Source organism: Cryptomeria japonica, chromosome 3 (assembly GCF_030272615.1).
Source record: "Cryptomeria japonica chromosome 3, Sugi_1.0, whole genome shotgun sequence".
Taxonomy (NCBI): domain Eukaryota; kingdom Viridiplantae; phylum Streptophyta; class Pinopsida; order Cupressales; family Cupressaceae; genus Cryptomeria; species Cryptomeria japonica.
The window spans coordinates 996,776,011-996,800,870 of record NC_081407.1 but is presented as its reverse complement, the minus strand read 5'-3'; the positions used below and the strand labels follow the sequence as shown (position 1 = coordinate 996,800,870).

Genomic DNA, 24,860 nt, shown 5'->3' with positions numbered 1-24,860 from the left:
CTCCACGTCGACAACACACTTCACAACACGGTCCACCCTGTACGGACGACACACTCCACCGTACGGTCAATTGCTACCTCCATCGTACAGCCAACACCCTCCACCGCACGGTCAATATTCTCCTCCGTACGACCAACCCACCATACAACCAACTCAACCCCTGTACACCTTGCAACTTCCACCGTACGGCCCTACACTCCGTACGCTCCTGCCTTCAGTCAGTTGATTCTCTTGTGCGGAACTAACAATCTCGACCCCTGAAAGATAGTTATGCAGTATGTTGGTGCCATGACTATGTGAGAGATGTAAAGACAAGCAATGATGTTACGAACAATTACTAGAATACTGGAGTGCTCCGATTATGAATATTATTCAGAATACAATATCAGATATCGCTGTCTAATACAGATTTGTCTTCGAATGAAGACTTCACAAATTTGTAGCATAATATGAAATATCGGAATGATATTTCCAATGGCAGACTAGGGTGGCTGTGAACCACCGAAACTGCAATCATAGAATAGGGAGGATCTTGCACCTCCGAAACTGCACAGTGCCAAACTCCAATTGGAATTCGTAAATACAAAGAAAGCATCAAATTCACCATCATACCTACAACTATGCCAAACTGGGCCTTATAAAGGGGCTCCAGGAAGTTTCCCGAAGGGTTACAAGCAGACTGACAATTATTTTATTAATTTGGGCCCTTTATTTAATAATTAAATTAATTAATTAAATAAGTCCTTATGATATTATTTAAAATTTAGGACCACTTAATTAATTAACTTAATTAGTCACTTTATTAAAATTGAGGACATTACAAAAAGAATGTTGGATGTTGAAATTATATGAATTTTTGAAATTTGTCCATATTGCAAGTTTAAAGATTAAATAACTTGCAGACTTGATTTTCATAGCACCTGCAAACTTGAATTTCCACAATTATAATTGTGAAAATTCAAGCCTGCAGGTACCTCTGTATAGATATTAGTTTTTTTTCTGAAAGTCTTGATTTAGAGATCAAAAGAATGTTGGATGTGGAAATTATATGAATTTTTGAAATTTTGTCTATATTGCAAGTTTAGAGATTAAACAACCAGCAAACTTGAATTTTCATAGAACCTGCAAACTTGAATTTCTATAGTTATAATCTTTAAACTTGCTAAGGTGTAATCTTCAAGGGTTGTGCTAAAGATTTTCATACTTTGAATAATGCCATCAAATGAACAATATTTATCCAAAGTAGAAGTTAAAGCATCCACAAAATAAGCTCAGGATAACTTTACACAATGAACAAAAATCATTTGTTCAAAAAAAGTATGAGCAACAATTTCACCAATCTATATTATCAAATCTTTCATTCATCTAACAACTTTGTAAAGCAAATCTATTCTATGTTGAAGAAAATATGAAACCATGCAACCGCGTGATAACAATAAGGATTCAAAGCAAATGCAAATGAATTTTCATTATCAAAATAGCTGTTAGCAACAATTTCATAAATCTCTCCCCAAAATAAAATGAGAGAAGAGGGGCTTATATAGAGCTTTTGAAAACAAAAGAAAGGTCCAGATCGAACAGTGATCAACGATTGATATCAAAACATAGATACCCTAATTAGGGTTTCCCTTAATAGCAATAAGAACTAATGCATGAAAGACAAGTAGCGCGAGGAGCTATCTTCTAGGAAGGTGCATCCTTATCCTCTTTCCGTGGCAGCATGTTCAATGAATCTGGACACAATAGGGTTGACCTCTTACATCGTGACATGATAATCATCTTGAACTCCATTTTGGCCAAGTCATCTGCATATGTAGCAAAAGAATTTTCCCATTCCAATTCCTGTTTCTGGAAGGCATCACTGATGGACAAGAAACTTGATGCCTTAGTTATATTTTGTTTCAAGGTCGACCCTGTGATAGTGAAGAAATTCTCTTGAGTTTTGAGCTTTAGATTTTCCATTTGCATTTCATTTTCTCCGATTGTTTCTTTCCCAAGTATATCAGCAGCCACAAGGAAAATCTTGTTTTGAATTTCCTTAATCTGCTCTTCAACTCTAATGCTATCAACCTTTACCTTTTTCAGAACTTTTCTTCTTGCAATTAATGCCCAATATCATGTGTTGAAATCAAATATAGCTCCAACTGCAATCACCTGTCCATCTATTAATTCTTGCTTGGGAATTCCTTTCAACACCTTTAAGCATGGGATTATTCTATCTTGAATATCATGAAGATCTTCCCATATTTCTAACATGTCTTGCATTCTAGAGAGAAATGAAGAAGTTTGTCCATATGCCAACATCAACTTTTCCACAAATGTGACAACCTTATTATTGTTATCTGCTATCCATTCCTTAGCTTTTCTAGCTGCTACTTTTCTTTCTTCAAAATCTTCAATGGTTTCCTGTGGAAGAGTCAAGAGTGGAGGAGCTGGTGCATCCCCTTGATCAATAGGTTTGGTCAAGTGTTGGATATACTTCTTTAACTGCTTAGCTTCCTTTTCTTTCCTATTTCTTTTTCTAATCTTGCGTTGATGGAAATGACCGTATTATCCAAGTCCTCAACTTCTTGTTCTTTGGTGGTTGGGCCTAAGTTGATAGTTGTAATTTCATACTCTTGAGGAGTAATGTCTTCCTTTGCCTTATCAACTTTTGGCACAACAATCTGAACTGAATGACAACCTGTTTTGTCCCTTTGAATTGTGGAAAACCTTTTGGCTGTCTTCCTTACTACAACCTTTCCCAACCTAATCAAGAAATTAGCTGTTATCTTCTTCTTGATCTTCCGTAGGCGCCTTTACTTTCATCTTCTTTTAACCAATAAGGAATTGTGGGCTGTTCAATACCTTCCTCTTCCTGATTACTTTCTTCACACGGATCATCCTCAACCCCTCGAAGAGCGGAAATCATTCCCTCGTGGAATCCTTCGTCCATGATATCCATCTCATTTTTTGACTAGATTATCTCCGTAATCGAAGGAGATGGTGGTTCTTGATGCTCTTGTTGGATTGGTTCTATATTTCTTTCATGAATCGGAGAAGGAATCTTCACCTCAGGCATTGGTTCATCCTCGAGAATTAATACATCGTTCAAATTTATGGATGTGGCAAAATGGGATGGCTCTGAACTCTGTTTGTTTTCAGCAGCCCCCCCATTTATAACTTTCTTCCCTTTGGATTGTGCAAAACCTTCAGCTGTTTCTTTTCTTTTTCTTGAATTAATACTTTCAAGTGGCCCAACATTTTGAGATGCTCCATCAGAAGATTATGGTTCCATTACGCCCATCAAATTGTAAGTGAGAGTCATACTTCTTCGTTTCAGCTCTTGCACTTGCTGATCAACCCACCTTTGTGTATATTTGACAACTGGCCGCATGTGGGTGGCCAAATCTGCAAGTTCTGGTTCCGACCATCTCACTGGAGAAAGAGGCCTATTCTCATCATAGTGTGGTTGAGTGCATTCTCCATCATCCTCCAGTTGGTCAGGCACATGGAAAAGCTCGGTTGTTCTGATCAAATTTACAGGCAATCTTGACCATAGCCTTTTCCTGATATCAAATTCATCTATAGCATTTGCCCAAAAGTCTTCAATATCCACCCTATGCCTGTATTTCTCTCCATTTACCAATCCAATGTGATTGTGGGGATCAAAATTAGCCCTGGATCAGTAGAAGATGAATGAGTACCATTGCATGTCCAGCCTTGCACCTTCAGCTGTTTGTGCTTTTGAATAGGATTCCAACATATTTCCAATAAAAAATGGAAAGGAAATTGTAGTCTTGTGCTTTACTCTTTGGAAGCCCTCATATGTTTCCAATTGCTTGAGAATTTCAAGCAATATCATTCTATTGGTGGGATAAATTGGAAGTTTGTAAGGGCATCTGGTAAATCCCTGAACTCTCAAATACGTGAATCTTGGATCCTGAATGAACCGGGACCCGAATTTGCTTACCAAGTCCTTGGCTTCCCGAGTGAGCCTTTGATGAGTTCCTCTTTGCATTATCCTAGTGATTTACATTAAAAATGCATCATTCACTCATTTGAAATGGGATTTTTCATGAACTTGCAGCTGTGGTTAACAGTCATATTCCTTGAATTCATTCTCACCATTACCTACTACACCCTTGCAAATCAATCCTGTGTATCTAATATCTATAATTTCTAGCAAGAAGGTAAATAATGTAGGAACTCATGTGGAAGGACCTTGTCCTCTTCAAAAATTTTTAGTTGTTCGTGTTAGTGTAGGTTTTTATATTTATTTTTCCTACACATTATTAAGCATACTTAGGTTATATTAGGATGGTTTATATGAGGACACGTGGCCTAGTCCTACATTTACATGTGTTATTCACACCCACATTTGGGTGGTTGAATGTCACACCCTCTTTTGGACTCATTTGCCACCTCCCCATAACCATTTGTTTGTCCCTACCTCAGTTGGTTTGCCACATTGTGGACATTTTTCAAGTAGGCCCAACTCCCACCTAAATTGGTTATTTGAGAGTTATTATTCCTCTTGGAATTATGTGCCCACATTTTGCTATATAATCAACACTCACCTCTCCCTTATGAGCTAATTTAGAGCTAACTCAGATGAGTTCATATCAGCTCAGTTAGTACAAGGGAGTGCTGATCCATATTGTATCATTTCAGCATTTCATCCTCTCTGTTGCTCTCATGTAGAAGGTTGATCTTGGTTTTGTAGGTGATCCTGGGAGATTGAGTCCATTAGTGACTCTGATAGTTCATCTAGGTTATTGCTGATTATCCTAGCCCAATTGAATATGTTGACCCTTGAAGTAATCTCATCAACAAAATAATACATCAAAGTCTCAAATGGTGCACCCTGAGGGCTGCCCATTACTCTACTCTGTAGCAAAATAATGTTCCCATAATCCTCCTTGAAATTAGTGTGAAGAAGCTTCTTTGGCATCTTTTTATAGGTGGCTTTTGGCTTCTCCAGCCATAGCTTATTACGGTTGTCATACAAGGTTCAACCTGGTCTTTATAAATTTTTGTGGTTTCTTCCTTGGTTTTGAATGAGGTTCGGGTGTAGCTTGGAATCTCGAATGCCTTTTGGATAGCCAATTTTCCAAGGTGATCCAATACTCTCCTGTCCGGTGCAATGATCTACCTTTCTTGGACATTATAGTGCATTATACATTCAGCAATCAGCTCATTGCATTCCACGGCTGGTGGAAATCTAGCTGCCTGGACTATGCCATTCCTCATCATTCGTTGAGCAATTAGTGTGGGTAAATATCCATCTTGCTTGTACATTCTTCTTATGAATTCCTTGAAATCCACATGGCCAAGGTTGGTGTCGCCAACCTTTTTCCACTTTGAAGTGATTTTGGACTCAAGCTGTACTCCTTTGTTTGCAAATTTCATTTGGACCTTTCTCGAAAGCCTCCTTGAGTGGTCATCTACTTCCTGAAAGAGACATGGAAAAATGAATATTACTTTTGTTGGTGTTGGAAATAAGCCACACCCGCACCGATGATGGACTGGTCCAAGAGGGACCAGTAGCTTAGTCGTAGAGCACTCCAGCAGTGTATGGAAGGTCCTAGGTTTGAGTCCTAGCTGGTCCATGTCTCAACATGGTATTAGAGCCAGGTCCAGGCTAGGAGCCCCAAGCACACGAGATGTGTGGCTTAAGGGGGGGTGTTGGTGTTGGAAATAAGCCACACCCGGACCGATGATGGACTTGTTGGTTGAAAATTTTGTACACTTAGGGAAACATACAAAATTGTGGTTTCAACCACAGCACACGAGTAAAAACTCTCCTAATTAAGGGAAGGCTCCCCCTATCTAACTAAAACTTTGGAAATAAAATAGGATGGGACAACAATCTTTCTTCTTTTTTCAAGAAAGACAATATCCTTTTCTCTTCACAGAAAAGAATAGCGATTGAATATGAACAACAGTAACCACTTTCAAGTGAAATAAGAGAAAGGAAATGAAGTTTCCTGAAAGCGCAAAGACTTCCGTCACTTCCTTCGGGACGGGACAGCAATATCAAACTCAAAGACTTGATTATGTGAAGTCCTATCTACCTTTTGCTATACTAAATTTTACAACGAATAAAAGATAACAGCTCAAAGACTGGAATAATCTATTCTTTCAACACAAAGACAATAACTAATGCAAGCTCAAAGACTTGCTGCTATTTCTTATCAAACAGTAATTTTTCCTCAAGAATAGACGCAAGCTCAAAGACTTGCTGCTCCTTCTAGAGATTTACCTATTTTAATTAATCTTCTCTACTTGCAGCTCAAAGACTTTAAATCAGATTGGACTAAGCTCCTTTAGAAACACTTTGCATAGAAGAAATAAAAAGATTCAAACTCAAACATGTAGCTCAAAGACTCAAAACTTGAGTAATCCTTCTTTATTATTCTTCAAAACCTTCAATTCACATACATAAGCTCAAAGACTTCTTGCTGTAAATTTGGCAGAGTTTTTGCTTGCTTTCCAAAAGATAAAAATTACAATAGACCCCTCAAGTATTTATAGAAGAGGAGCCTTGAGAAAAAGGTGGGAGGATCATATCTAACTTGAGAGATTCTCTCAACCACCAAGACTCATTCAATAACTAACAGAGACTTCAATAACTAACTAAGAGTTATTCCAACTACAGTCCTAATCGGACACAACTTGTAGTTGCCTTACATGTAATTACAAAAGTGCAAGTAATGTGTAACTTGCTTTTTACAAAAAATACTTTTACATATAACTTGTCAAAACTAAATTACAACTAAAGATTACAAAAGAGGGAAAATTCAACTAAGTGTTGAAAAACACTTAAGTTGCATTTTGTGAAGACACAAATCCTTGAAATTTCTGGATGCTTGTTTGTAGTTCCTCGGGATTTGGTTCATGGGTGTTCTTGGCAACAACCATAGTCTTCACAATGGTGTCGTGACACCGGAGGAGTGTAGAATTGTTTTGATCCAGGATAGATTGGATTTCATGCAGAAAGACTTGGTGTTTCATTAATGTCTGAATTGAAGCGACCGAGAATTGTTCGCTCCTCCATTCATTATGAATCCTCATCTGTAAATCAGCAAGAACTTCTTCTTCTGGAATTAGCTCTCCATCCTGACTTACTATGTTGCAAGAGGCCCTTTCACAATGTGAGACAATATTTTGGAAAACTTCACCCCGAAATCTCCTTGCATCACTGATCTCCTCAATGAGGGATTTAAGAACAAGGGTCTTGTTTTCCAAGAGATGATGGCGTGCTCTTGTAGAACACTCAGCTGTTGTTGGGGCATGGTACGCCAGATTGTCAAACTTTTTTCAACACTTTCCAGATTCTTTTTGAAAGTGTTAGAAGTCTTATCCACTTTCTCCTCAATGGTCTCCAACTTAGACATTATCTGGAAAATGTCTTTCATTACCTGTGCACATAGATCGTGAAGCTGATCAACCCAGGAATCCAGTGCTTGTACCTTTTGAGCAGCCCTTTCCACTCCACGAATCGATTCTTGGGAACCAGAAGAACCTACGGAGTTACTCCCTTCAGTAGCAGGTTTTGTGATTTTATGAATGGCTGCCATAAGCTGTCGGTTTTCCTCTTCTAGCTTGTCTTTCTTCGCTAGAAGTTCATCACATCTTTGCACCAATGAAGCAACAGAAAACTGAGCATCATGTTTAATGACCTCATGCGTCTGTTTTTCCAACTCTATCCTTGTAACCTTATAATCAGCAGCTGACATTTCATCAAGTGGCTTATGTGCAATAGGTTCCACAATTTCAGCTACCTTCATCTTGTTACTGTCAACAGTTACTCTGGAGATAGTCTTCGCCTTCTTAGCAACTTTGGATCTGGTCTGTTTCAGTTGCTGATAGTCAAAGGCATCAGGTGAGATTTCTTGCTACTTCCTTTTCGGGGTGAAAGAACTAAGCCGTGGAGGCAAAGTTATCAACTCCCCTCCATTAGCAGCTGTAGGCAAAGGAGAAGTAGTTTCTGTTTGAATCACCATGGTCATCCTAGGGGGAGTATCTGTTTGGACAGCGACCACGGTTTGCTCAGTTACCAATGGGCATGAAGATTGCCTCATGAATTCTTCAAAACCAGAAGTGGAAGTATCAATTTCTGATAATTGGATTCAAGTAGGAATATTTTTAGGAACTTTCAACACACTCTCTTGTTGATGATTAGGAGATGGCTCGTATGTTGAAATGGGAATTGCATTATGAGGAGATTCATCCACAAGTAAATCAGGAGGAGAAAGAGGCGTCTCAATGGAAACTGGTGGAATGATCTCATGAGGCGAGTCTGAAACTGGAGATTTGGGAGCATCATCAGATTGCTGCCCGTCTTCTGGATTATCTAGATCAATTACCTGTACATGGAATCGTGATTTTTCCATCCCACGAACAGTTGTCTCCTCAGGAGGAAGCACTACTGCACGACTGACTCGCAACTTGATCCTTGTGCCCGAAGATGAAGCACCCTCCTTATTGTCAATCTGAATCTCAGACTTCCGTCCAAGAGGCCTCGTAGAATCATCTTCTTTACCAACCTTGATTTTTATAAGTCTAACAGCATTATCTTTTAGCCATGCGTTGGTGTTGGCCAAGATAGGCTGAAATCTGTCGAGGATGGATATGCACTCCTTGTGTTACCATTGGATCAAAGGAAGTGGAGCTTCCTCAACCCTCCGTGAAATGTATTCAGGATCAAGTATATGCCTGTCATCAATCATCCCTTGTGGGATATCCGCCAAGTTCAAATCAACAATTTGCTCAACAGTGAGCCTGCAATATTCCATCTTCAGAATTTCGGCTTCTGTGCAGAGATCTACCCAAATGTCTTCCATGCGATGAACATGCACAAAGGATTTCTTGATCTTCTCCTTCATACCCCTATAATCAAAATCAGCTCTAGGTTTAAACCTTTTGAGCTTGATTTCCTGCAATTCAGTCTCCATGGCCTTAGCCTTCACAGATGTGACAAGGGAATATCGACCGATTTTCAATGGGCTTGTGGTAGAGATCCCCATTCCAACCTTGTGCCTAGCAGACTGAAAAGTGTGAACAGCCATGATCCGTCTTCCCAACTCCATAAGAATGATCTGATCAGTTGGGTATCTGGGAAGCATGTATGGCTGACCATCATAGCATCGGATCCTCATATAGGTGAAGGTGGGAAACTGCAGAAACAAACATCCATACTCACACACCTTATCCCATGCCTGATCTAATACTCTCTTGTTCCTGAGATTTCTTCAAACTGACACATGAAATATCCGAAGAATGCATCTTGGACTCTTCTGAAATGCAGTCTGCTGGGTCTCAATGGCAACTAGTCATAATATTCGCAAACTGGTATAAGTGAGCGATCACCCTTGGTAGAAAGACTTGGAAAGTGTCTAAGTGATGCTGCCAAATATATCAAATATGAATTCAATAAAAAGGTCATGGTGGTAGGAATTGCTGCAAGTTGTTTGCACAAGGCATCGCTGATGACTTCTCCCCATGAAATGTGATGGGACTGCCGTATGAACATGATGAACTGGTACATCCATGGCTCAAAGACATTGGAATGCTCAAGGCCCATCATCCTGCTGAGAAGAGTGATGGTGTCTCCTATCTCCCATTTGAAATCGCAGCGGTACAACTTCGCCCACCTTGAGAAGGAGGCCCGTGGCTCTTGGATCCACCTATTTATGTGTCGCTTGCAATCTTTTTCCCTCTTCACATAATACTCCGCTGCACTTTCTTTGGAGATTTCCATATAAACAGGTGTAGGAGGTATTTTGAAGACTTTCTCGATTGTATCTGCATCAAGATGGATTATAGCTTCGCCATCATCATTTTTGATGACTCTCGACTCTTTGTCAAAATGATGGGCACATGCAAGAACGAACTCAGGTTCTAGGGCAGCCACCAGGAAAGAAGATGCATGGTGGATATGGCTGTCTAACAGCCGCTGCAAGTTATTATCCTGTGGATCTTCTACCCTTTTGACGAATTCCGACATATCAACGTGCCCTATTTCCGTGTCTCTGATGCGGTCCAAAGGAGAAGAAACCTGGGAAGGTGCAACCTCTTTCTGGTATTTGTCATATTTGTATTTCATCTTCTTTGGAGTTGGAGATGCCGGCAAATCTAACATTGATTGTGAACCTGGAATACTGTGATGAAGACTTAAAAGAGTTAAGGCAACATCATAGTCAGCTGCAAATATCATTCTCCCTTCTCCAAATGGGTATAACTTCGATTCTAGAACTTCACGATTTTGTGAGAGGAAGAGGAGAAATATATGGAAATGGGAAAATCTTGATTTTGACCAATTTCGGATCTTGGGGGAATTTTCGCAAGTATACAAGTTCGAAAGGACATACATGTAATCGGGGTTTTAAAACCCGAATACAAGTACACTTGTAAATTCGCAAATGGAGAAATGGACGAAAAATGAGATTTTGACTTGCGGGAAATGACGGAAATGGAAAGTGCGGATATGGGGAACATGAATGGATAGAAAAAGGAAAATCCAGGAAAGTCATTTTCATGAAAATGGGAAGAACTCTTCAACATGTAATCCAGTTTTCAAAACCCGAATTTGCAAGGGAGGGGTATTTCACACTTTTCAACTTGGAATTTCAACCAAATATGGTTAAATTCCTTAACCATAGGGGAAGAACAAGAATTTCCAGCGAACTTGTAATCGAGATTAAAAATCTCGAATACAAGTGAAGAGCGAAAATATGGGAAGAACAATGCAATTCAAAAATTGCATAACAAGGGAAGATTTCTCTCACAAAAACCGATTTTTGGGGGAAGAACAACACATGCCAAAAATGCAACTAAGAAAGAAAACTAAGAGAGGAAGAAAATAACAAACAAAAGGAAAGAAAGGAAAGAGAACATACCTTTCTTGAAAACGCAAAAGCTTGTCCAAAAATGCAACCAATTTTTGGAAAGGAGGAGGAAGACCAAAAAATAGAAGTAATCCGCAATGCCAAACCCTTAACATGTTTTTGCAAAAATGCCCCAAACTGATAAATGTAGCAGCAATCCCAAATTTGGAGGGCAAAATGCCAATGAGAGCACACCCAAGAGGGTTATAGCAAAACGCCTAAGGAGGAGTAGAAGAAATGGTGTCGAGTTTTTGCAAAACACAGCCAAAGGAATCACGTGGAGAAAAACGTGGCCACCAAAAGCATCTTCAACGGCATCATTAAATAGCTCAAAACTCCTCCCAAACTCCACGCCAAGGTGAGAGAGGGCAAAACGATTTAGGAGATTGCAGCTTGTTGGAGATTTAATCAACCAAAATGTGGCATTAAAGAAAAACGTGATTGCTGATTTAGGGTGAAAAACCAGTCAATGCCACCTCCATATGGCGTGAAAGGTGTCCAAGAATGCATGAAAATAGGATGCAAGCCAAAACGCCTTCCTCCTCCAACAATTTCTCCACAAAAATTGCCTTGAAATGTTCAAAAACCGTTTTTCCTTGCAATTCGGGTTTTTTGGAATAAATGATAAGTTCGATTTTGCATAAGGGAATGAAAATTGGGTTTTTGGGAAAGAATAACAAGTTTCAATTTCACTTTTTCCACTTACAAGGCAATATCGGGATTTTTAATCCAAATAACAAGTTTAAAATTGTCGAAAATGCACTTGCAAGGCAAAATCGAGTTTTTTGGAAAGGAATACAAGTTTTAATTACTTGTAAGAGGGAAATAAAATCCCTACAACAAGTTAGAAGTGCTTGCACATATGTAATGGGGATTTAAAATCCCCATTACATGTAAAAACCATTAAAGTAGGGGTTTTTAGACCAAACTGCAAGTTTACTTGTAATTGAGCCAAAAAATCCCTATTTTAACTAAACAAGACCAAAAAACAATAAAAAAGATAAAAACGACAAAGGGGAAATTTAAAACAAATTACAAGTAACATCTTTTAAATAAAAGTGCACATGTAATAAGTCAAAAATTCCCCTACAAAGACCAAAAGAATGAATATTGTTAAAACTTGCAAGTGGAAGAAAATTCTCCACCTGCAGTTGGGATTTTAAAACCCGAAATTGAAGGAAAGACATAGCAAACGAACCCAGAATTCGACAAAATTCGAAATGCAGTTCGAGGATAGACTGAGGATTAAGCCAGTCCAAGAATTAGTCGAAATTCTGCCTCGGGAAGTGTGCCATAGAGTAAATTTTTTCATTTTTTCACAAAAATTTCATGTAGTGGTCCTTCATTTTTGGAAACAAAAATGAGGACAATAGGACTGGTCCAAGAGGGGCCAGTAGCTCAGTGGTAGAGCACTCCAGCAGCGTATGGAAGGTCCTAGGTTCGAGTCCTAGCTGGTCCATGTCTCAACAACTTTCAATAAACTTTAAGATTTTAATCTTGATTTTGAAAAAAATTCACCTTTAGCCTATCATAAGAAAACAAATTCTGTGAAAATTCAGACTGTAAAATGGAAGAAATCTGCTCAACACTTGGTAAAATTCACGAAAATAAGTGTTTTGAGACAGAAAAGAATGAAGGGAATCAGTCAATGACTCAATAACTTGGATTTTAAACTTTGAAATTATACTTTTGACTGAATACTTTGATGAAAAAATGCCTTCACTTTTGAAAATTCTTGATTAATTCCTTCTTTGGTTCAAAAAAATCCACTTGTTGCTTGCCTTGAAAAATCTTCCTTCCTTGAACATGGGAGAGAGAGACCTTTCACTTTCGAACTTGAGAAAGAATGAGAATGAAAATGACAAGTTGAAACTGATATAAGGTTGAAAAATTCGATCTTTTTAGCATCTTTACATTCTTTCATGGATTCATTGAACCTAGTCCTCTTCTCATCTTCCTTAAAATGGCAACTCAATCCGTTCAAAAGATTTCGAAAGAAAGTTTCTATTCTTACTCTTGGCGCCACTTCACACCTTGTCTGCATCTTGTGGGTGTTGGCAAGGAATCTTCTAGATTCTTCATGTGTTTTAAGAAATTTCGCTAAGTGTTGGGCAATTTTTTTTTTGACTTTCAAAACTTGGTCAACTTTATTCATGGCAGAGTTTTCCATGTGTTGGGACATTTTTTTTCATGATCTTGGCGGACTTGATGTGGTGTCATGCTATTTCCAACTTCAAGATGGTAGACTTCATGTGGTGTCAAGCCATGTTTATCCTTTCTTGGGTGGAGTTTAAGTGTATCAATGCCATTTATCTTAGGCGGATTTCATATGATCTCATGCCACTTAGCTTCTAACCTTGGCGGACTTGGGCCCTTGGTAAGACATTTCCTTTATGTTGCATGGCGAAGTTGATGTGTTCTCATGCTATGTTGGGTGGACTTTGCTATTGTTGAAGACATTTCCTTCCTTGAGCTTGGGTGGACTTTACCCTTTGCTATGCCATTTTACCTCAAACTTGGGCGGAATTCATGATGTGCTTCACGCTAAGTGTTCGGCGGATTTCATGCATTATTAGGACATTTTGTGCTTTTCCCAAGCAAACTTCATCGTTTGCTAGGATATTTCCAATCATGCCTTGGGCGGAGTTGACCATTGCACAAGACACTACCATCTCCCTCATGGGTGGACTTCAGCACTTGGCAAGCCAATTCTTGCTTTTCCTTGGCGACCTTGGACCCTTGGCAAGCCAATTCTCTTTTTGCGGGGGGGGGGGGGGGAACTTCATGCCTTCTCACACCGAACTTTACCTCCTCTTGGCGGACTTTAGGTGGCATCAAGACATTTCTTGCTTGGGAGGTGGCGGACTTTGCGGATTGTTATGCCATCTTTGTTTTATGCTTGATGGAGTTTACCATTCCTTGGGACATTTCCATTATGACTTGGGCGGACTTTACCCTTTGCCATGCCATTTTACTTCAAACTTGGGTGGAGTTCATCATTCCTTGGGACATTTTCCATTATGCCTTGGCAAAATTTGTTATGGTCTGAGACATTGCTTTCTCCATGAGCGAATTTTGCCTTACATTTTAGCCATTAACACACTAGAGGATTTCTTGCTCATCGCCATATTTGTTTGGAACCTCTGGATCAACGCCTGACCCATACGATTTTCCCTCGCTTTTCATACTCGGAGATAAAAAATTTTCATTTCGAATACAGGAACCATGTTGCCATGACTTGAGTGACCCAATCCTAGGTCAACTTTCAATAAGTTGAAAAAACAAAAAGCAAAAAAGCAGGCGAAAAAGCTATTACCTGGATTGGTCCCAAAATGCCAAAAATGAAAAAGCAAAAAGCAAAAAAGCAGAATCCCACAAAAATAGGAATTTGTCATAATTGACCCTAAGCAGTTGCGTTTTTCGTCCCTCGGGTCCTCTAAGCACTTTGAAGGTGTCCAAACACTATTATGATGATTGACTCCCTAATTGACTTTGATAACCACGTGGAAACTCTAGCCTCAGACTTTCAAAGATTGGCGACTAAGAGCCCTAGAAAGCACAAACTGGGGGTCGCCATTTGCAATGGGGTGATGTGTGAAAAGGTCACAACAAGCAGATCAAACTGAATTTGTGTTAGGCTTTTGATATGACCAATTTGGGTCTTTTGCTTTGTTGTATTGGTGTGGAGGTTTGGCAGTAGGTGGCGACATTTTCATTTCTTAGTCGAAGTATGCTAGGAGTTTGCTGGACAAGTTTAGGATGAGTAATTGTAAAGTCTCATCTACACCTATGGAGAAAGGGCTAAAACTATTAGCCAAGTCAGACTCATCAATGGTGAATGAATCAACATCTAGGCAACTAGCTGGCGCCTCATCTATCTTACAGCCACTAGACCTGTTCTAAGTTATATCGTGCGTTTAATCTTTAGCTTCATGACAACCCCTAAGGCAGAACAATGGGTTGTAGCTAAGTGCGTACTGAGATATGTGAAAGGGACACTATACTTTGGCATTTTGTATAACAAAAGAAAAGATCCCTAGCTGATTGGTTTTACGGATTTAGATTGGATAGGTTTTGTTGATCAAAAAGTCTACTCTAGGGTATGTTTTCAATCTTGGCACTAGTGTAGTCACATGGACTAGTAAGAAGTAGCAGGCAATAACTCTTTCCTTGACAAAAGCAAAGTATTGAAGAACTATTAAAGCAATATGTGAGGTAGTGTGGCTTCGAAGGATGCGTTCTGACATGAAAATGAGTCAAGCAGGGCTTTCAGGCTTGTTCTATGACAACCAAGGGGTGCTAAAGCTTGCCAAGAATCCAATCTTCCACAATCGAACAAAACATGTAGAACCCCATTGTCACTTCATATGACAACTTGTTGAAGATGGATATGTGATATTGCAATATGTTCCAATTGAGGATTAGACTGCAACATTCTAACCAAGTCTTTGAGCGCAAACAAGTTTGTAAACTTTAGGGAGCAACTTGGTGTAGTTAGTAGAATGACCATTAAGTGAGGGTATTAAAGTAATATTGTTGATATTAAGCATATAATGGTCATTTATGTACTTTAGTTAGTTTTTGTAACTTTCTTTTATTGTTTTTTTTCTTGATCGTTTCTGTTTGTTGATATTTAGCATGTAACAGTCAGTTATGTACTTTAGTTAGTTTTAGTAACTTTCTTTTATTGTTTTTTTTTCTTGATCGTTTTTGGTTTAGAAAGATCTTTTGTAATTGCTTATTTAAGGAGTTTCCTCTCCGTTGTTAAACAATCAATTGCCATTTCAATAACAACACTTAGTAAAAGCAGTTTTATGAATTTTGTGTGTTTTGTGATAGTTTTCAGATATTTTGAAGTATATATGTTATGTTCTTGACCTTTTTTTTAGGCTACTTGCCTTTATCCTTATCTTTGGCTGCGAAGGCCTATTCCGTACTTGGTGAATCACTGCTGCTACCAAATTGCTTCATCCATTTGTCTTGTTGCAAGAGTTTGATGCACAAATCATGGAATTGTATGTCAATAATGGTATAAATGATGTCGAGTGTTTCTATGAAATGCTCATAGGATTGTGGTAAGCTTTTAAGAATTATGACCACCATGTCTTCTATTATCATGTAACCAATTGTAATGGACACCCTAGAATGCCCAAAAACTAAACCAACTGCTGATAGGATTTTAGTCAAACAGCTTGCATCCAACTCTTTATTCCTTCGTTTAATGTTTAAATCCCCTTATAGCTTCGGAAATGAAATGTTTGTTTGTTTTTAAGTCTTTGCATAGATTTGAAATCACATAACATGATCTAGAAGGAAATTACAATAATATGCAACATGAAGATTGAACTACTGCTGACATGATATTATTTCCAGAATTATTAAAATCAAATACATAGCAGATTTTTCAACTCACTAAATACTCCAGCATTTTTGACATAATATTCCAGCAATGACTTCCCATCTTGCTGCTACAGTAACATGAATAGTGCCGTGCTACAGTAACGTGAATGGTGCCGCGCTACAGTAGCGTGAATAGTGCTGCGCTACAGTGCTGCCACAATATTAATTAGTCTTCAATCAGTCCAATATCTTCATAAATTCATCCCTTCAGAATGGCATAAGCATTGGTCAAGAAGTGGAGAAGGTATGAGCAAAACACCAAATTTGCCTGTAGCTAGCGATGCACCCAATCTGCTTGTTAATGAAGCTGATAGCAATGGATTCCAAAGGCCAAACCCCAAGGGAATGACGTCTAAAATGTCACAAGAGAGGATAGATGTCCTCTAATGCCAAGAATGGATTTGCAACTCGCACATCAATTTCTTCTCATATTCAACATGCTAAATGAAGCCACAAAAGCTTCCTTTTATTCTTTCTTCAAGGGTCGACCCAACTCACTTGAGCAATGTGGGATAAAAGATGTGCAATATAAAACATATTAAAATATTCACTTATGTCTCCCTTGGGTGCCCCTTTGATTTGCACACATCCCCATAAAATAAATATTAAAGTAACACTTTAATATTTTACAATTAAATTAAATGTTACTTTAATAACACTTCAGGCATTAAAATATATTAGCAATCGGACTCCGAATAGCGCGAGTGATAGCTCGTCAAAAAGCTCTCGCCGAGGAGTATCGAATCCAATCACAAAAACTAGCCTCCGTTGTGTCTTGCTGACTTACTAAAAATAGTAAGTATGCCTGAAACTAAGTAAATCAACTCCGTTTGGCCCAAAGTGGAAATGACTAGGGCTAAACACTCTAGGATCTCCTTAAACCCTTTGTTAGCCCTCGGGACCATGTAGAGATAGGCTAATGCACATACACTTGGTCAACTGCTAAAGTGGGGACATTACACCAATAGTTGCTAATTGATCACGAATGTCTTTGATCTTCATCAAATTATCTTGCAAAGACATTTTCTCGTCCATCATGATCAAGAATAACATATTCTTCAAGAAGAAGACCCTCTCTTTATTTGACGTATTGTGTAGATCTCAAAGGTGTTTTCAAATTTTCGTAGAAGATTCACCTAAAGGAATCTTTAGAAGCATTTCATTTGTCATTGATGGTTTAATGAACATAACAACTTTATGACTATGCTCATCGAACTTGTCTTGGCCTTTACCCACAACCATTGGCCGGGTTTTAGTCCCGAGAATGATCTGATCAAGGGATTTGTATTCAAAGATAGTGAGCATCTTCTATTTCTAGGTGTTATAATTTTTTTTGTGAAACTTTGACTGCCTTCCAACATGAGGTTGGTCAATGGAGCCATCTCTTGCAATTTGAAATTATGGAAAACAAACAAACTCGTTGAAAGAGAAAGAAAAGTTTTGGAAATTTTTTTCAAACCCCTAGCTGGAAACGATATTGTTGATTTTTGTAAACAAAACTTCAAAACAATTTTGGAAAATTGCAAAAAACTGTAGGTGCAAATTTTCAATGGCTGAAAAACTAAGAAAAAGCCCATGATTTTGTGAAAAGATTGCCAAAAAATGGTGAAAATTGGTTGACAATGCTATAAAACCAGATAATAACCCTTGACAATGCCTTAAATCAATGAATTTTGTTTAAAAGAGTAGCCAAATCTCGTTGAATTTTTTTGCAAATCCATTGTGCTTGTTCTAGGTCACTATGGGTTTAAACAAACAACAAATCACCTCGATTTTATTTTTTAATTTTTAAAAATCGTAAAAAGAAAATTTCAACCTTGGCACAATTCTCTGCTACAAAAGAAGTCACGATTTTATTGAAAACAAACATGATTCTCCCATAAAATAGTTGGTGATTTGCAAAAAACTGTGCTACGATTTTTATAGGATAAAATCTTTTATTTCCAAAAAGAATGATGCGAGTTCTTATATAAATCCAACCATGATTTGTATAATTTAAAAAACCCATGATTTTTAAAAAAATCGTTCAAAAAACTTCTAGAAAACCTTGCTTGCTATTTGCAGTTGAAGAAACTCATGAATTTTTGTTGAAATTACTCGCCAAAAAATTGCAGAAAATAGAGCCATGAATTTGTTATAAAAATTCAGCGAAAAACCCTTGTATGTATTTGTACAACATCCTTTGGTAAATTCTTTGTCACGAACACAAACACCCAATTGTATTCACCAATCTCGAGGTTTGTGTAAAACCCAAGCTTTGATACCATATAACGAAAAGTAATGATAGAGAATGGTTACAAAGATATTCGCTATTAACAAAGGAGTGAAAATCTCCTTAAGTAAGAGTTACAAATGATTTATCTGATAAGGATAAGATCGACAACTAAGAAAAGCAAATGACAACTAAAAGAATAAAGAATATTCCTAAAGTCTTTCCTAACAACTTAATTAACCGTTATAACTAAATCTTACAATATTATTTTAATAAAAACAAGTTCATGCATCAGCTGTTTGTTTGTGAGTTTCTCGCATGGACTAGCCATGTTTTAGTGAGTCTTGCTTAGTTTGGACATTGTGAGTTACTGGAAACTCAGGCAACATGAATTTTGAGATTTATTTGGGAGTACTCGGCCAATGTAAAAACTCGTGAATACTTAATGAGTCACTAGGTTATCTTATATGCTATGCCAAAGATGACTGGGTAACCTCAAGACGCTTCAAAATTCATTAAAATAGGTGCCTATGTAAGTTTCTTATATTTCCTTATTTTCTTTTTGTCATTTGAGAAGGGATTCTATTATAATTATTTTCATGATAATATAATCATCAAATTTTTTCATTGTTCACTATTCAATGCTTATATTTGTGACTTCCAAATTCTGATACAGGTCTTTAGAATGTTTAATGATGCTCAATTATGCAGATTAAAAATTTAAAAGCTATAAATTTTTAATCATTTTCTTGTTCTTGGAATATATATACGATAGTTCATAGACTTAGACTTGGAGAGTATTGGGCGAGCCCAAAATTTTTGACTCAGCAAAATCTCGGCAAAAACTCGACGAAAACTCGGCAAAAACTCAGCAACTTAGAAAGTACTAATAATTAAAATTTCTTTTGAGTTTTTTTTTTTTTTTGCAAAATACAATTACAAAATGTATTACATTAAGAATTGATGTCTTGGAAGAGAAAATGCACGGCTTCATCACAAAAACATGTTTTAACCAGCGTTTTACCCACATAGGCATTTTCATCCGCATTTTTACTATGTTTGTAAAAACTCGAGAGATAAACTTGTAAAAAATTGTCCAGCGAAAAAAATAGAGAGTACTCGGCAACTTAGGGAGTGTAAATGATGTTCAATTTTCAATTCAATATACAAGATGTATTCTAATTTGTATTCTCTCTATCTATGTATTATCTATTTATATTATAACTCTGACTATCTTCTTTTGTATGGCAGGTGAGAGGAGTATTTATCGATTTCAATATCCTCTTCACAAATATCGATTGATATATATATGCAAGAGGGGAGGATCAAGCAGTGCCTTGACCGGTCATGTCTTATGGACATGACCGATCAAGACGCTACTTGATCGCACCCTTTGATATATAACTATCAATAAGTGTTTATATTAATCACCAGCCCAATACTAATCGGGGTCTACGTAACTTAGCATTTCATGCCAACCGGTATTCATGTGGTATGTTTAACCGATGTCAATCGGTGTTTGCGTGGCATATTAACCGATGTCAATCGGTGTCTAAGTTAACCGACACCAATCACTAACTAATAGTTATATGTTAAACGGTGCATACTTTGCCACCCGATAACAACTCGATAATCATTATTTGTTTGCTGCTTAGAAGATATCCGATATAAATCGGGATACATGGTTAACCCGATAATCATCGGTGATCACAGTTATAATGCAAACCGATATACCATGCTATGATATGATTATCGATATTGTAGATTGGATATATACAAATGAGGAATGATCATCAAATGAAATAGCTTGAAGTTTTCCTGATAGTTTATCGATAGGATAAATGATTGAATGAGAGACTTCATTTATCTCTCATTCAATCATTTATCTTACCGAAGCTACCATGCATTAACAGGGAGTACTCGGTGAGTTTCCAAACTAAGATATATACACACCTTGCTCCCTTGCCATGCCCGTAATCTGAAATGTTTTCTGTTGTACTGGAATTTTCTTGTTATTTTGCTAACTTTTGCTTTCCTCCCAACCACCAACGACCCTTTTCTCTATATCCCACATCTTCCCCCATCCTCTTCACTTCCTTATTCTCTCTCCTTTCCCTCGTTTATTAGCCTTCTTACAGTTATGTTATAAAGGATGTTACATCTGTGGCTTAATTTCTACTATTGTCTTTCTTTTGTGTTACATTAATTTATCCCATAATCATTTAAATTAATTCATTCTTAACTAATTATTTACCTGTAACCTTAGTTTATGTTGATTTTTGTGTCTTTACATGGCATCTCATGGTTTTTAAAAAGCTAACAATCCTCTTATCATTTCATCTCACTGTGTTGATGAGGGATCATGGAATTCGATAAAAATTAAATATGCACAGTTTTTTCTGGAAGTTTTGTTAATCTATCTCATGGACTTTGAAAATCTCTTGTTCATTAATGTGGATGTGTGACCTCTCAAGAAGTTCTGGCTACCAGGTGCAAGTGTAGGGAGTAACAATTAATCAATTTAATCCTATTTGATGGCCAAGTTTGTGATTTTCAATGTCCCTGCTTCATCCCTGTGAACGTAAGCTGTTGGAACGAGTGCCAGCTGGTTCATGATAGGTTTAAAGATGGGTTCTTGTGAATAATTATTCTTGAAAGATGGGTTCTTGTGAATAATTATTCTTGAAAGATGGGCCAAGATGATTTACTTAATATTAGACATGCATTTGATTTAGAAAAGTATATTTAACAATGATGCACCACAGATACACTAAAGGCGCAAGTAGAGCTTTTCCCTTTTTGATAGGTTCAAATTTCTGTATTGAAATCAACTAGCAACTATTACAAAGATATAAGAGCTCTGCTTGAATTGACTAGAAGCAATAAATGACCCTAACTGATTTTAAAGCAGAAAAAGACTATAAGGACACAAATAGAGCTTTTCATTGATCATGTTCTTTATAGAATATTGTCATGATTATTACATTCTTTTTGTGGCTTTGTCATTTACTTTGTTAAATACAATAAAGTTATCCTACATGAATTGAAAATTCTCTTAAACTTCAAGTTCATGTCCTTTTTTTTGAGCATAGCACTTAAGGTACAGCTTTTATTTGAAGATGTTAATTTTTTGCAACTTATTGCAGCATACATTTTATATCTAAAAAAAAACACACATTTTATATCTTTAAAAAAAACCAAATATATTCAATTAGAAAATTTTGCTTGCGTTTTGCTTAGGATAACAAAGGCGTTAAGTAAATTTCATTGCAACATTTCAGGTTTCAAATTTTAAATGGGAGATTTACTGTATTTCAGATCCCTAATCATGTTGCCATTAAAATTGCTTTGGAGTTGAAGAAACTACTAGTAGACAACAGTCTTCTCGATGTGTATGTCATTCCTCCATTATCTTTTTTTCTTTTGTTTTCATTTGTTTCATTGTAATTTTCTTGGGTACTAAAAATGATTTTTCCAAGTAACAAGGATTCAATGGATTTACATGTGGGTTGGTGATTCTACACCAAGTTGTTCCTAATGCAATATTCACCTCTCTTCGGGAATTTTTCGCAGATCCCAGTCAGATCTGGAAGCTAATCTGTTTAAAGTATGCGCCCTATCGCTCTTATTCATGTTATGTACTATGAAATTTCATATAAATAGTGCTCTTAAAAAATACTTCCTAGTTTTCACCTTTCGAGAAAAATACTTTGAATAAATTAACACAACTATCAAGTAAGGAATAGTCATATGAAACCTTTTATTCTGTGAAAGCCTTCAAAACTTCCGTTAAGGTTTGTTTTGTAATGTTTTGAATCACAGCTCATGGAACGACGTGGATATGGGGAGGAGTACATCAATCGATATAAGATGATGACTAGGTTGGTGTTTTAGTTTTGAGTAAGTTGTGTACATGTATTAATGCACAAGGTATCATGCAACAATAATAGGATATATTGAGATATATCTCGGTGATTTTTGGCTTCATATCAAAGTTTGCTTGTACTGATTAGCCATTAGACTTACTATTGTTTACTTCATAGAGAAATGATTGGATGATTTACTAGAATGAAATACATGGACCATTTGTAGGATATGCTTTTGTAGAGGTTATTGAAAATTTTATTTTTTGGTATACATTGATTAATCTTATGTGATTACACGTCTTCTTTTAGATATCTGCCATATGGTTTTCAGAAGCCTCTTATTTTTGCAAGTGAAATGTTCATAATTTGTGTACTGTGCTTCTGCTTAGAATTTAAAAAAGTAGAGGATAATGAGTAAGTAGCCTTGAAAAACTAAGTATCCCTTGCATTTTGTTTCTGATTGATAAGTAAGGAATGTAGTCCAAGCATGTGAACTATGGCATGGACAACAATATGTGAGCAGCTTGAACTGCTAACCTATCACAGGCCCAATTTCATGTGTGTTCTTTTGGTCTTCTTATGTTTAGTTATGATATCTGTCATCTGGTGATATTATGTATATTTTTCTGCCTTAGGTTATGTTTTAGCTAGTACATCTTTTTCAATTATCCTTTCAAGATGTAGTAGCAATTTCTCGACTTGACTAGCTGATGTACTCTTTTGGTTATGTTTTGCAACTGAGTTGTGTGTCCAATCTTTCGAGCCCATAGGGACACTTTTGGGCATCCCAAATTAAATTCCTTAGTTATCAATCAGAAACAAAATGCAAGGGATAAGGAGGATGGAGAAGATGGAGATGGTGATGGAGCTGTAGGCGTGGATCAGGCTCTTTGCCTGGCTCTTTTTGGTGAAGGCGCTCCTTTTGCTCGTCCTTTTCCCGCACGGGGCTCCCTCTTCTCTGCCCTGGGCTAGTATTGCTCTGCTCAACCGGGAGTGTGGAGGTGAGTTTCGCAGGATATGGCTCTTGCGGGAAAGGTTTTTGTTGCTGACGCCGTTGCCTGGTGCCCCTCATTGTTGGTGAGACCTGCCATTGGAGATGGCCTTTTGATCGAGATGTTCTTGGGATTCTGGGTTGTGGAGATCTCGCATATCTTTCACCCTGTTCATTTGGGTTTGGCTGTTGTTTCCTTTTGTTAGGAATGTTTGTTTGGCTATCTCTTGCTCTGTGGGGTTTTATGGTGGCTTTGTCCCCCATGTCGGCTCTTGTCTGGGGGAGTGCTACGACTTGGATCTTTGGTGGCCATGTTCCTTTTCTGAAGATCACTTTTCTGGGCCTGTTGCCTGTGGATCTTTGTTGGCTAAAGTGGGGATTTCTCCCTTGTTTTCTCTGTGGACCCTATGCATCTGTAGTTTGATTCTTTTTTTGTGGGTCCTTGTTGTTGTTATGGCTCTCTTTATTTTTGAGAGTATGCAGTTGGTTTTGGTTTGAGAGTGGCTTTCTTGCTCTCTTCTGCCCCTCTGTGCTTATTCTATTGAGGTGTTTGGTGTCTTTGTGGGGGGAAGGAGTGGCTGGTTGGTATTGCTAGATGGAGCTTTTTAAGGGTGTTTGTTAGCCTGTTTTCGGAGGCTGGTTATTGTTCTGCTATATGCACCAGACTGACTGTTCCTTACCATTTTTATTCTATGGAGGTGGATAATTCGGTAGTGTCTGTTGCTTTGGTGCCTGTTTTCTGCAAGCCTCAGTTTCTTTTGAAGGTTTTGGGAGCCTTTTTAAAACCCAGTTCTCTAGGGTGTGGATCAGATTTTCTGCCCCTAGATCTTGTGGGGTTCAACGGTGCTTGGAAGGTGCAGCTAGATTTTTGCTTCTCTTTGGACCCTATGGAGGTGGGTCCTTTTCATATGGAGGTGGAAAAGGGCTTTTCTGGTGGGGAGCTATTTTTCAACTGGTTTCTCTCTATTGGCTTCAACTCGTGTGTTTTGGGATCCCTTTCAAAACCCATCATGTTGTTGGTTTTGGGAGCTAGTTCAAAACCCATATCGGCTTGTGGGAGCCTTGTAAAATCCTTAGGTTGTGGGAGTCGTGGGGTCTTTCTAATCCCCCATGTTTCTGTTCAACTTTTAATGCGTTTTTTGTGTTTCCTTGTCTAGCTGGATGCTGACAGTTTTCAAGGGCACAGTATAGATTGTGGTTGTTTTTGGTTAAGGTCTGGGCTAGTTTTGGGCTGCTTGAAGTTTTTGTCACAGGTTAAGGGAGCCGAGAATATCCTTGTTGTTCAGTTGAGGGAGTCGGTAAAACCTTCGTCCTTTTCTTTTAAGAGCTATAGTTTAAGGTTGTAGCTTTGTTAGTGTGGCCAGCCTGATTTGTACTGCCTATCTATTGTTTGTTTGGCTGGCTCTTTCTGATTGTGGTTGTGCTGGTGTTAGGCTGGCGTTTGTCAATTCTGTTGTGTTTGGGCTGCTGATTTTCAATGTTTGTACTCTTTGGCAATGTAGTATTGTGGGTTCTAGATC

At 37.8% G+C, this 24,860-nt stretch overlaps 1 protein-coding gene across 3 annotated transcripts in view; it reads left to right on the top strand.

The window, feature by feature from the left end:
* Positions 1 to 24,860, top strand: part of LOC131045309 (uncharacterized) — a 366,281-nt gene that overhangs the window by 5,878 nt on the left and 335,543 nt on the right. For all 3 annotated transcript variants that reach the window (XM_057978877.2, XM_057978878.2, XM_059217093.1), the window contains exons 3-5: positions 21,802 to 21,875; positions 22,057 to 22,090; positions 22,306 to 22,364. In XM_057978877.2, coding sequence (XP_057834860.1) covers positions 21,802 to 21,875; positions 22,057 to 22,090; positions 22,306 to 22,364 — 167 coding nt within the window. The remainder of the gene's footprint in view (positions 1 to 21,801; positions 21,876 to 22,056; positions 22,091 to 22,305; positions 22,365 to 24,860) is intronic.